General features: G+C 38.3%; 1 protein-coding gene across 1 annotated transcript in view; it reads right to left on the reverse strand.

Annotated features, from left to right (window-relative positions):
* The window catches only part of ptpn4a (protein tyrosine phosphatase non-receptor type 4a), a 67,871-nt gene that overhangs the window by 32,328 nt on the left and 20,616 nt on the right, over window positions 1–14,927 (reverse strand). Inside the window, exons 2-3 of the mRNA XM_067443896.1 lie at window positions 10,820–10,974; window positions 47–154 (exon numbers count right to left, since the gene is read on the reverse strand). Of these exons, the coding sequence (XP_067299997.1) occupies window positions 47–154; window positions 10,820–10,957 (246 nt within the window). The 5' untranslated portion in view covers window positions 10,958–10,974. The remainder of the gene's footprint in view (window positions 1–46; window positions 155–10,819; window positions 10,975–14,927) is intronic.

A 14,927-nucleotide genomic window follows, 5' to 3' on the forward strand; every position in this document is an offset into this window, starting at 1 on the left:
ACTGGCTGGGCTCTGGCACATCATTGAGCTTGACCTTTGAACTCACCAGGCTATCAGAGGAGTCGTCGGCCAGGTGCAACCCAAAGTAGTCTCTCTCGGTCAGCTCCAGGTGCTTGAAGACAGCGTCCAGTAGGATCTGTCCTTGATCGTGCTTCTATAGAGTATGTACACACACACACACACACACACACACACACACACACACACACACACACACACACAGAGAGAGAGAGAGAGAGATAGAGGGGAACATTTAAGTTGTAAGAATACATTTTAATTTAAGATTTTTCATATTTAAATTTGAACCATTTAACTGTATTAAATACAATAAAGTTCTTCAGAATTATAGTGTCTTCAATGTTATGATTAGTGCTTTATATTTTTTTACTTTAGATTAGGGTGTGTGCGTGTGCATGTGTGTGCGTGTGTATGCATGTATGACACATGCATACATATTGCAATGAACAATTGAAAATAAAGGGAACCTAGAACATAAAATTATAAGTGAACCAAATCAGGATGTGGACCAAAAGCAAAATGGGATCAAAGACTCCAATCATGTGCATCTTTTGGCTGACATAAGCAGCAAAGTAAAACCGGAAGTATGCCCATATTTCCAGAAAAGGCCAAACCACTTGGGTATTTAGAAACAGTCAGACGAAAAGGCCATTTTTTTTGGCTCTAAGATCCGGTAAACCATCTTGATAGCAGAGGTGAGGCATTAACAGAGATTTTATTTCCTGTTTTACCCATTTAAATGGTCCTGGAAAAGCCAAGACAGCATATTCTGAACACATGCCTTCTGAGAAACACAGAAAGACACACACCACACACACTCTGTGTTGCTCAATAAACAAAATATGGCAACAATCACATTAGCAGAATGAGTGACAGGCCAGTCGAAAGAATACGGACAGTCTAACGCCTCTGCAGAGCTGCAAAACAGGCAAGAAAATACAGAAATAGAGCACAAATAGATTTTACATACTGACATGCACATAGAAATAAAATCTAATTATAGATAACGTTAAAGTGCAAGTTCAGTTTGATTGTTTCGATTTTAAGTGTTACACAATTATGTTAACATTAGTGATTTTTTTTAATAAATGAGGTGGAGGTTTGTGTCCTCCATACCTTAGAACAGGACTGTTCAACTCCTGTCCTTGAGGGTGAGTGTCCTGCTGAGTTCAGCTCTAGCCCTAACTAAACATAACACACAAAACAAGCTAATCAAGTTGTGTAGAATTGCTTACAAATTGGTTGGTACTAAAGACAGCAGGACACTGGGGCTCTGTCTGAAAGCTGAAAAGCTGCACCGTGTATCATTTTAGCATCAGCATCATGCTGTGCGCATCCGTGATGGTCACATCACTAGATTTGTGATAAGTATAGGGATCATAGTGACCAGGTCCCACAGTTAAAGCATGTGATTGGCGTATTAATTGCAAAGTTTAACCATCATAAAATCTAAACATTCAAGCAAGTTTAAAGCACTCCCCTACAAAATCACCCCAATAATTTTAGAATTAGCATTTTTTTTTTTTTCAAATAAAGCTATTAAAGTCATCTGGTGAAATTGTTTTCATATCACAATATGTATCGAGGAAAACTAAATATTGCAATGCCATTTTCTTATACTGCGCAGTACTACTCTGAAATCCAATATTAGCTTCCCTTCCTCTTTCTTGAGATATCTTCATCTGATCGAGTATTGAGGCCACATTTGCTGCCTTTGATATCCCACAATCCTATGCGTTCCATTCTGTGAAAGCGGAGTTAAAAAAATAATATTTAAAGGCAGATTGATCTGAAACTTATGGTTTGTGGAAAGTCAGTATAACACTTTTTATGTAATTTCTATCAAGAAATTGATAGAACCGTTGGTAGTAATAGTAATTAAATATTTGCTTGGTTATCATTAAAGTTTGCTCTATTTTGTTGTAGATCCTAAAACCACTTGTGTAACTTTGTGCGCAAATGCTGTCTGCCTAGTCACTGCCTGATAAGGCAGCAAGGCAACAAGTCAGCTGGCTAAGCTTTTTGATGCAGCCTAGTTACAAGCCTTTAGACACATCATATAATTAAGTGACTCAAGTGCATTCATACATGTGATTTGCCTTTTATATCAGCATGAGAGCCAACATAAATATCAAATAGTCTAGTCACATAACTAAATGTGCACATACCACTTCAAACTATACAGATGGTTTCAAAGCAGCTTCACAGCAGATGAAGTAACAAATAGGTCTTACAGCCACTGTATAACTTAAAAAATAAACCATGGGAAAACTTTACGTATATTCTAAACAGGAAGTGTTTATATGGGCTTTGATTGTTCTAAACGTTTTTTTTAGGATGTAGATATGAACAAAGTGAGAATTTTTGGAACCTTGTGTTTCCTTCTCCTGCCCTCTGCATTTTTTTTTTATGTAGAGCAAAGAATTGGTTCTCTCGATCAGTTGTTGCTTTGGTGGAGGCAGAACTGCTAAATTCTGTCACCAGGGAGAAGACTGTAATTTTAACAAAGTAGTGTAAAAAGACAAGTAAAAAGAAACAGATGACTTGTTCACAATAAAATGAATAACATATTTAGAAAAAATACTGTACATTTATATTTCAAGCTGACTTTAAAGGAGGAACAGAGAGGAGTGAGGTATGACAGAAATGCGAGCAGACTTGCGCCAGCTTGTCCAGATATCGGAGATCTGCAGGAAGCCTGTGAGCATGATTGTTTTGAAGACAGTCAGTCCAAGGAAACAGGCCGCAAATACAGTGTAGTTATGACGTAGTTGTAGTTATGTTTTGATTCTAAGGGAAGACTGGCACTGCACAGGAGGCCCACAAACTATTTGGACACTTAAGCCACAATTATAGCCAGCATGAAATTGCTTTCTCAATAGACGTTCCTGGGGTTATTGTGGAAGATTTATAAGAGCATGTTGTTTTGAAGGAAAAAACAAAAAAGTAATCTTTATAATGTTTTATCACAATCAAATTAGCTTCTAGCTTCTAAGGACACTTAAGCATGTTAAATGTATCTAGAGCTAAACAACGCCAGCATGTGAGAGTTTCAGTCCAGCTAATGTAACCGTCACTGACCCTATTGAGTTGAAACATTTTACATGCTGCGCACAAAAAGCTGGCTCTCAAGACAGCATGCGATTCCAAATTCAGTTCTTTTTTGTGGGTTATTGTACTTGAATGGTCAAATTCACACTAAATGCATGTCTTAAAGGGCTGTGCAATATATAAAAATTATCAAAATATCACAAATGTACATCTCGCCATATGCATATTGCAACGACACACAATATCTAAATGATTTTATTAGGCTCCTTCAACATTGTGAAAAGTGTACGTTTTAGGTTGACGCATATAGCAGAGAATAGACCGGGTTCATGACTGTTACTTATGTGACTTGATTGAAATTAAAAGAGTTATTAAATGTAATATCTTGTGAAAAACAACAACCTACAATCTTGCGCTGTCTTGACACACACACAGCGAAACATTTATGTTAAAATAATATTATCAGATTTGTGACAAATTTATGCTAAAACACTGCCGGCCACTTTCAGAAGTTGTAGCGACGCGTTCTTTTCCCAAAAAGAATGTGGGACACATAAATGGTATCATTCACAGTTTTAAAATATTTTTTTTCAAATATAATTTAAATAGTTATTACACACTTATAGCAATACTGAATATCTGCATATCAAATATCGCATTATTTAACAAGGTATTGCATATTGCATTTTTCTTCAATATCACAGAGCCCTAATGTCTTAGTTAGCCTAACAAGTCAGACCCACATCAAGATGTTGGCCCAATGCCCGCCCACCAACTCTATACACAATGTGATTGGCCTGACCAGAGTTTGGTTTATCCATCTCACAAGTCTATGGAGAGTTGCTAGACGATACTCGCTACAAATTAGATTTGCCGCCAGGGTGTGTCTAGATTTCTAAGCTATGTCTTGGTGAGTATACTTTGGTCAACCCTAGTTATCGTCGATATCAGTTTTCTTTTATATTTTTATTGGAGAATGTTCAAAATCTAAACTACTGGTCTGACTGGGAAAGTGGAATATATGCTGATTGTTAAAGCTACACTATGTAACTTTTCCGTCCGCTAGAGGGTGCCTATTCAAAACAAAGGCATAGTTTGATGACACCAAGTTTGAGCTCAGAATCTTAGGACATGTGGTCTGCACCTCACAGCCGGTGGGAAAGAATCGGGATAGGACTCAGGCAGAAATCATGTTCATGGATGCGGTTATTAATGTTACCGTAGTATGAAGCAGAGCAGGACCGAGTGTTGAGGGAGCTGAGCAAGGCCATTGGAGCGATTGTTGCCGAACACACGGCTCATGTGCAACAGGACTTTTATTATGACGGGACCCAATCGCTGGCGCCATTTATAAAGCGCTTCTGCCAAATAAAACCGGAAACCGAGGGTAACGCAAATATGAGGCAATTGACAGGCGACTACCTCAGATGACCTGGTTCCCTGGTTTAAAAAAAAAAAACAATTTTCTCACAATTTACAAATAGTTGGAAACATTTGGAATATTTTAAGAACTTAACTGAACAAAATATACAACACTGGCCTGGTGGTTTTTGGATATTTTACAGCAAAAATACTACATAGTGCCCCTTTTAATCTCCATTGTTACATCTCATTTGCATAAAGCTGCATAGGGCTAAATTGTATCATTACTCTAGTGGTCACCGCTCATTGAAAATAAATGAAATACACAATTTTAGGCATGATCCATGTCTTATGCCAAAGGAGCAAACCCCTAACCCCATTATTGCAATATAATGTTACTTGCCTTCGCAAACACCACTGACAAGAAAATCAAGACCAAAGTGACAAAATCTACTAGAACCATTAAAAGAGACGCCACAAGGCAGTGATCAAGTCTAATATTTACAATCTTCTGCCCTCTTCTCTGCATTCCAGATGTAACATGCACATCTACAAACACACAGATGAGACATATTTATAATAGCCCCTCCATAACATCAACAACATCAACTTTTGTAACACAAATATCAGCCTTCCTGTTTTCAACACCTCGCCCCCTCCTGATTATTTTCCTCTGGTCCTCACTCCATTCCATTAGACCTTGTCCTTCCGTTCCATGTGCTCCTTATAGTCATCAAGGGTCCGCTGTGCTGCCAGACTATCTAGGTCACCAAGAGGTCTGGCACAAAAAAGTAAGAGACCAGAGAGCGAGTGAGTAAATTTGATCAATGGGGCTGTTACATGAGGACTGGCTTTCCCGGAAATGTTGGTTACAAATGAAAGAGCTGCATGAAAGACAACTTCTAAAGTAAGAACGCCTTGATTCAACTAACAGATCAGCAGCTGTTTAAAGTGAGTCATGTGATGTATATAGGTTTATTGTTTATTGCTTGCTCCAATTCAAATATGGAAACACTTCCTGATCCACAGGATATCCTTGGAAAATGTAACTGATGGGAAACCACTGGGGAAACCCTGAGTACCCTCCTACAACCTGAACAACCTTTAATTCAGTTTTGGCACAAGCCCTTTATTTTAAGTCACGACATTACAGTTCTTTGTAAGGACCCTTTTGCACAACACTTTGCACAACACTAAGGACAAGGATTAGCAAACATAAGGGTTTTGCAATAAGACAAACAAATGAAAGAGCTGAGGATTTGAGCCTTTGCTTGTCGCGTGTGCGGGGTGTGTCATGGTAGCCTTATACCGCAGGTGCAGGTATGTACTTGAATCTCTGGAACCCTGAGGGCCACTTTTCATCCTGCTGGAATGTCAAGTATGCATCCTTTCTATAAGAAGAATACACACTATCCTCTAGCTAGAATATGAGCATAATGTTGATGATTCAGAACATTATGCCTGGAAAAACTCACATAGATGACAAATTTCAAACAAATATGCATATGATTTGGGGTTTAAGAAAAAAAGTAACAATTTATAATATTAATAAGACTTTACCAAACACTGTATAAGGTTCTACAGATCAGTCATTCACATATGATCATTAATTGATATATGATTAATGAAGTTAGGTGGCAAATCTAGGCATTTATTACACAACCATTCAAAAGTTTGGGGCCAGTAAGATTTAAAAAAAAAAAAAGAAAGTGCCTTATATATTTAATAAAAAAAATACAGTAAAACCTTAGTACTGTGAAATCTCAATATTTTCTAATTTAATGTATTTTAATGTTTAGATTTTCAAATGCAATTTATTAAACAGTTCTTATTATTATCAATATTAAAAACATTTGATAAACTTAATGCATCCTTGCTGAATAAAATGACTATTTGAGCAGTCCATTTGAAACATTTGAACGGTGCACATAATTCACTGGTTAACCGTTAACTGACAGTAAGAATTTTGACCGCTAAATAGTATTAAGCCAAAACGCTGTGGAAGAATTCCAGTCAGGAAAAGAAAGCCATGTCTATTCTCAGAGCATACATAAAATAAACAGAACAGTACTAAAGGCTATTTGCATGTTTAAACCAAGGATTTATACTTTCATTCATTTAACACGCTACTCCACATAGGAAGAACAGACATGCCAACTAGTTACTGACTTGACGCAGACTAATATACACATATTGATATCGGATTGATATCGTCTTGGTCTGGAGTGAGGTTTACTGAAGCTAATGTGAAAATAATTGGGGCAGTCTGAAATCTCCACCAGTGGCTCTCAATGAGAGTGTGATGCAGTTCCATTTTCCTCCACAGACTTACATTAGAAAAATGTGGGGCGCTGTAGTGCTGGGGGAGACCAGCTGCCCCGCCTGGTATCATTAACATGCCTGCCGAATCCATACGCTAAATTAATATATCCTGCTCACTTAACAACTTAAATCAGAAAAATATTTGTTGCAGAATGCTGAACATATTTAAAATGAATTATTGATTCAGTTTAGATAGAGGTCTATATTTTGGATGAATCGGCTCCACCTGCACTTTTAGACAAGCAGTGGCTGCTTTTATACACTACCTATATGGTTTTATTCTGTTTTTCTCCATTCACAAAAGCACTGCGGGTGCGTGTGTAACCGTCCTACTTAACCCGCTCAAACCGGGGTGTATGTTGTGGGAAGCAGACATGCTAACGAGGATGCTACGTAGCCTCTTGCATCAGTCGATAAGACCTCTTGAGATCAGGGGAGTGAGGTTTGCACGCACATCTCTTATGCCGAGTTCATACTACACAATTTTAGCCCTAATAAAACCAAAAGGTTTTGCGGAATCACAGACAAATTCCTCAAAATCATAAGCAAACCAGTGCTCGTTCACACAAGTGACAATCACACAGTGTGTGAATTATCAAAGACACGATCTGAGAAGATCATATATGAGTCAGCAACGTCCGAGATTTTAGGCAAGATAAATATCTGGACCTGTCTGTGATTCAAAATCCTGCTGTGTGAAATGAGTTCTGACTGAAAATGACATCTGCAATGACCTACAGCCAATGAGAGAGCAAGATACTGAGCAGCAGAAAGTTTGGGGAGGAGATCTAGACTAGAATATCAGAATTGTTATAAACATATTTACAATTATATTAAACCAAAACAAAGCTAAAACATTTGCTTGACATTGCAAAATTTATTTACCTCCAACTGTCTTTGCAGAACACATTATCCTTGCTCCCTGTGTCTAACCATTTCCTCCTCCATAATTTTTTTTTCTTTTTCGCTGCAAATCAGCACACAGACAATTTGGATTGTCCAAATTGTCCTAAACTTTAAGACAGTAGCCTCTAGCATCAGTCACTAGAGAGACTTAAGATTAGGGGAGTGAGGTTTAAACACACAGCTCTTACTGGCCTACGTCCATTACATGTGAAGTGATGATGTGTGAATCCTTGTGTTCTGTTATTTAAGCTACTATTTGCACATGTAAAACTAAACCCTTGGACAACAAATTGTGTTATTTTTAATAGGTCACAGAATATTATTCTAATTCAATTTAGTATATACGATTAGGGATTTGAACAAAAACCTGTATTAAACATTGGTGTGAAACTGCACTATGTTACAGACATGAATCATGCCTCAAATTGAACAGCTTGTTGTGAAGAGCGAGAGGCAAGCTATAATATTTACAAATGAACAAACTCGTCTGAGGGATGATGAAATGGGTAAAAAAAACAAATGACTATTGAAAGAAGGACCCAAGGCATAAAGACCACAGATACTTGGACATGCATGGTCTCCATCCAGAACATCCTAAAAGTAAGCATCTAGAATTTATCTATCCACTTTCCAGAAGCCCCTAGGATCTCCATTATTTTGACCCTAGACATGTTCCTGGAATAACTTTTGTTGATCTTAGAACTTATTAGTCCTATCCTAACCCTTCCCCTAAACATAACCCTACACATAACTTATCTTTAAAATCAGAGAATTGTTAAGAAGCTCCTAACCCTTTTCTGTACGCCAAAACCTTGACATTAACTGTAAACATAATTCTCAGATCTGACCAGAGGCAGACAGAGTACACAGCTTCATTACCTGAGTAAACACACAGACACCCCTTGCTAAATTTTACTCAAGTCCAAGTAAAAGTACTATAGTCAGATGTCTACTTAAGTAAAAGTACAGCGGTCCTTGAGTATCAAGGGTACAAAAGTAAATATTTCATTACTTCTGCCACAATGCTTACATTTATGTACAGAAACATCCTACATTGAGTAATGAAAAATGTTAATGTTAATACCTTGGAGAATGTAAAAGAAATTGAAAGTGAAATCAAGTCATTCATCTTTTTACCATGTTGCTTTATTTAACATTTCTCACTTGCCCACAAGGCAATAGCACAATGGCAATGCTCAGACAAACCTCTGCTAGAGTTTTAATGGATTTTTTGCACCCACGTTAAAAACACACCACCATACACTCAAGAATATCACAGGTTGGCACATTCCCGGATGGACCCGATGCATCTTCATCCATTGTTTCATCCATGGTTTCGTCTCTTATCTAAATCTGACCATGGAATTGACTTTGGTGGAAAGATGGAGATGATTGCTGATAGGCCGTCACGTTCACCTCAGCAACCGCGTAGCAACACCACTCACATTTTCTTTAGAAAATGTAACATTTTTGTTACAATATTTATTGCTTAAAAAGACTTCAACCAGCAGACAAAATGGGCTACAGTAGAAAGGTGAATTTATTTGGTGCTACCTGACTAGAGCTAACAAAAAAAAGCTGATGTCTTCCCTTTTGCCAAATAGTTAGAAAAACACCCATAATGCACTGGGCATTTTGCTGTCCAATGCTGCGTTCCACTCCACTATTAGACATGCACTTGCAAACTTCCCTAAGCACTTCCCCGCCACCATTTTGAAGTGCGTTCCACTTGGTGAAATTGACATGGGAAGTTTATATGGACAGATCTTTGCTTCCTCAATTTTGACCGAGGGAGCGAGTCTACTTCATGTGTACACTTCAGGCAGCTTCATATACCACAATACATGAAGACGTCACTGACGTGACGATTGTGAAGACGTGACGATTGTGACGTCACTGCAGATCACGTTTAATTTACCCTACCACAAACAACTCTATGATATTTATAATTATTTTCAAAAACATTCAAAACAACCCAAACACACCAATATACATATAGAATGCTGCATTAAATAATTTTGTAAAGAAAAAAAAAAAATCAACTCCATAGTGGATTCCAAGTGATCAGGGGCTTAGGGCGTTCCAGTTCAGTCCATTGCAAAGGTTCCGACAGTAGTGGGCACTCATTCAACACAAGCAATGACGCACATCCGAGGGAACATTACAGAGGGAAGTTAGCGAGTGAAGGGCATAATAAAAACAAACTGGAATGCATCACTGGATCACTCTCACCAGCCTGCTATGGATAGGCTCACCAGAGTCAAATATCGCCTTGCTTGCTTTAGTAGGAAATACTTCTCAGCAAACTTTGAGTCATATTGTTCCCAGTTGCAAGCATTCAAGAGTTAACGTTTAGCAGGAGTTACCTTTGGTTTCCACTCTATTACGGTGTGTTCACACGGGGCGTAGGCGTTAACGATTGACGGAGAGCGCAGCTGAAGCTTGGTGCTGATGCGATCGTCATAGTGACAACAGCCAATCACATTAACTTACTTGCCGCTTGGACCACAACACAACACAAAAAAAAACGCAGCTTTTTTTGACAGCTAGTCTGTGAGACGAAATGCCGATTTGGTGTTGTGTGTGAATGTGATTGCCCCTGTAGTTGTTGTCAGTGCACTGCACAGGTGCTCGAAGCTGTTGGGTATATTAAATCCTAAAAAAGCAGAGACAGCGGGGAGAATATCACATACTGGTCCAGGAGCTGCGTCTGGATGGTTCACGGAGCAGTAATGAACACAATTGGCTAGCGTCTGCTGTAGGATATTTGCATACGGCGAGATGATTGGGGAAGAATAAATGAAAGAAGCTGACTTTTTGTCACGCCAACAATTTAAACCATTTCTCTTTTGAGGCAGCAACACGGAGAACAGCATTTTTGGCATTTAACATTTTCATTGTTCATTTAGATATACTGACATTGTAACAATACAAAGTGGGTTGGAAAACGGTGATGGTAGACTTTAACACATCAATATTTCATGGTCTCATCATTAACCCTCTAGGCCCCACGGTCGAGTTTACGCGACAAGATGCGTTAACCTCCCCTCCACTAGATGGTAGACATGTCGTACTTCATCCCTGACTCATACAAACATCATGATTCTATACAAAATATACGAGCAAGAGCGCATTGAATCAGTATTGACATATTACTTACATTGACTTTAAAAGGCTGGACAGTGTTATCCAAAAGAAGAACGTTGCAGACCACCTCGGTGCGCTGCCTGTCGCGTGCCAGCTCCGTCGCCCGGACATTGTAGGTTCTGCCTGCAGGCAACCGGAAGCGTGTGGTCATTACGGTCCAACCAGGGTCTGTAACACACAATGATTTAATTTTAAAACAGAAATAGTTATTACTAGAAATATTTAATTACAATAGGCAATTTTGTACTGGCTAAACTATACAAAACCAAACTGTTAAACTGTGCATTTACAAGGCTGATTCAGACTCTGCCTTATATGCACACATGACAAACTGATATTTTTATGTACAGCCTACATTGTGCCTAAATATATCTATTTCCTTAGGGGTTCTTATGCAGCTTTCCTGCTAAAAGTAACAGCAAATGGGGACATAGAGGACAGAATGGATTCAAAAGAAGAGGTACTTCACATACACAAATACATTTAATACATTCACTTTTTTTAAGGTTCAGGTTCATATTAAAGTTCAGGAGACCATTTACCTTTTAAACAGACCTGAATTTGGCCTGTACAATTTAATAAACTGGAATTCTTTCCGAATTAAAAGGCACAATATGTATTAAAATATCCACAAAAAAAACACAAGAACAATGTTACATATTGTTGACTTGTGTGCTTTCATTATCTAAACAAGCTGGACCTGTCAAATCCAGAGAAATCAGCTATTTTAACCAGTGTAACGACCTGTCATTGCATCACCTGTCAGTGAACTCAGAGAGACAACACTATTTTCTCTGACAAGTGGCTAACATATCAGAATCAGAAAGAGCTTTATTTGTAGTAACACAGTAATACAGCATTTTCTCCACCATACAATACATTTCAAATTAAAATTGCATTCCATTTAGCAACACAAGACATCCTTCTTTTATGAATATGATATGCTAATATTGATCTAGCTTAGTGTCTCATAGCAGCCAGAGTATGATTCCTGCATGAGTCCTGTTGGATTGCTTTCCATCAGCTGTGGAGGTGAAGACGACAACTCCCAAGATTTCACGCTCATTCACAGCATCATCAATCTACGCCTTTGTTATCATTTTGAATAAGCGACCTACAGGGGAAAACTTTCATAGTGTGGTTTTAATCTTTAAGAGATTCAATTATCAATCTATATTTTTCCACATTTCTCAGATTGCCCAATCTTGGGAGGTCTGTTGTGCTCTATTCAGGTGAATAGAGCAGTAGAGCAGTTTGTGTGTAAGATCAGCCATGTGGAAGCGCTTTCACTTCAGCATTCTGACATGTCCCCAGGTCACAACTAGGGCTGGGCGATATGGAGCAAAAAATATATCTCGATATATTTTGCTATATCTCGATATACGATATATATCTCGATATCTTTACAGGAAAAATAACCCCCTGAAAACTACAGCAAAAACAAATATGCCAAATACCACAAATTATTTTCTTTTTTTATTGAAGTGCAAAGAGGTAGTCAGTTCATGTAGGAACAAAGTGCTTTTGCGACATTTAAAAAAAAAAACTCCCTGATTACATAAATAATAATAATTTAACTGTAAAAGAAAATAAATAATATTGCCTTCTTTTCATTTATTTCATGCTTTCAAAAGATGAATCAAAGACTCCCTTTTTTACACTTAAAGTAAACAGTAAGCATTTTGCAGAAAGATGGGGGCATGACTGAGATATAAATAAACTGATTTTGTCATAACACCATTTCCTGTTAATTTTTATCAAAATTCAAACAGTAATGTTTGTCATGAGTTTGACCAAATTCAAACTCATCATGCGGATCATGTAGGCTACACATGAGCTGAATTTCACTTCTTTTCCAGTTACAGAACGAAATATGAATGTCAGAAGGTAGGCTATATGATAATCTGATACAGTACAACTGACAGATGAGCACTGTGTCTCAGGACACCCGGGATGTCGCGTTTTTCCCTCTTGGTTAAAACGTGAATAGACCTGTTCATCATAATCCCGTGATAAAGCTGACAAAATAATCATAGTAATGATATTGCAATAATTTTTAAATGTTTTCAAATGATATGCGATCATTTTGACATTTTAACCGAAAACCATGCGATCAGTTAGACACAAATCATAAACTGGCATGATTGTGACTGAGAGTGCGTCTCGCACCAGTGTCAATCACCTGACTGTGGGTGAAACGTGCGCTTTGAACTATATGAACATTAATATTTCTTTATAAATTTAAACAAGCAGTTGTGTTAGAAGGAAAACGTGATCTCTTAACTGAGTCCTGAACAACGCGCGCGCTTGTCAACATGATAACTAATCCTCACCTGGTTGCGGACGCAGCCGTGTGCACTGAGACGACACGCGAGGGGAGGGGGAACAAAAGCAATGAGGCGGGAGGCGCGCGAGCGGGAGCGAGCACAGCACATGGAAGCAAAGTGGCGGAATCAGAATTTAATATAAACAATATATCGATATATACGATATGTCCAAATCCATATCGAGCTGAAAAAATATCTCGATATATTTTAAATATCGAGATATCGCCCACCCCTAGTCACAACCATCAGACAATCCACAGATCCACCGAGACTTCAAAACCCTTCTCATGTACATTCATAGATCTACAGTCACGCAAAGGTCACAGAAAAATATCTCTGACCTTTAAGGTACCTCACGGGGATTTTTGGGCATTCAAGCTCAAAGCTTTTTTTGTGGAAAAAAGTTTACAAACTCAGGACAAAAGCTATGAGCAATGTTATCTTTGTGTCATAATGCCAAACTTGCAGCCGAGGGACTTATAAAGGTGTAAACAAAAAGTCAACCTAATGGTTTACTACAGTCTAAAAACATCAGTGTTACAACCCGGCTTTAATGCATTCAAAGCACACAAACTGAGCGCAAAGGTCAGCAAGCTTGGCAGCATCTACGAAGCCCAGGTGTCCTCGGTGTAGCTCGATCCTCCTATGCAAGCTAACCTTTATGTGTCTGCTCCCTCAGGGGACATCGCCTAACCACATGAGCATGCATGAATAGGCTTCCATTACATTCAGCATAACTCGGCTCTATGGAACAAGCATTTAACTCGCAAATTACAGCATATGAATCTGAAAACTCATTTTGCTGCAATGGTGTACGTTTCTGACACGCAACCATCATAATATACCAATAATTCAGTAAAACATATACCTTGTATGCAAATGATTTATTCCATGATTGGCTGCTTTTCAGTTTTTCAATAAAAAAAATTCCATTCCCTCTGCCTGTTTTTGGGCAATCTTTTATTGTAAAATGAAACAACATTTTAGTCAGACATTAATAAATGTCTTGATCATGTATTCACACATACATTAAATAATGAAGACGCCATTACATATTCAGTATATTTTTACTTAAACTGTTAAAGTGCAATGCACATTTTATGAAATGCTTCTCTCGAGAGTTATTTTTTCTAGCTAACGAATGAGTTTATGGGCATTAAATAGCTTTCTTCAGGTAAATGTAACGTTCAGTGACAACTGTACAACCTACACGCTGTTTTGTTGTTTTTCCCTCGGTTGAGACATTGATTGAACTATCACAAGACATGATGATGACACATTCCAGTATAATGCATCTTTCAACATACATTCTGGCATTCACCCAATTTTAATTTCATGCCGTGACTAGAAAAGAGGAGATGAGATTGGTTCACGATCATATGACGTAAGAGTTAGTAGCATAAGTTTAGGTGAGAGTTGACACCTCTGGCAGTTCAAACAGGGCTGGGCAACAAACTCAAGCACCTCCGACATTTCTCTTTAAAAAAATTTGTTTTACACTTCTAGACTTCTAATCTGACAGGTGACTGATCACATCTACATTTTACAGTTGGCCGAAATGAATTTCTGTGAATTCAATTGCATCAATTCACAGAATTTCAGTTCGGCCAACTGAAAAATTTAGATGTGATCAGTCACTTGAAAAGTTTCAATTGGAGACTGTGGCAAGCAGCGGGGCGAGGGACCGCGAGAGCGGGCCGGTGACGAGTGCTAATGAGTGCCAGCTGGGCGACACACCGGTCTCGTCTCGCGGCAGAGTGACGGGAGCATAAAAAGAGGAGCGAAGGCAGTGGA

Source organism: Pseudorasbora parva, chromosome 5 (assembly GCF_024679245.1).
Source record: "Pseudorasbora parva isolate DD20220531a chromosome 5, ASM2467924v1, whole genome shotgun sequence".
Lineage (NCBI taxonomy): Eukaryota > Metazoa > Chordata > Actinopteri > Cypriniformes > Gobionidae > Pseudorasbora > Pseudorasbora parva.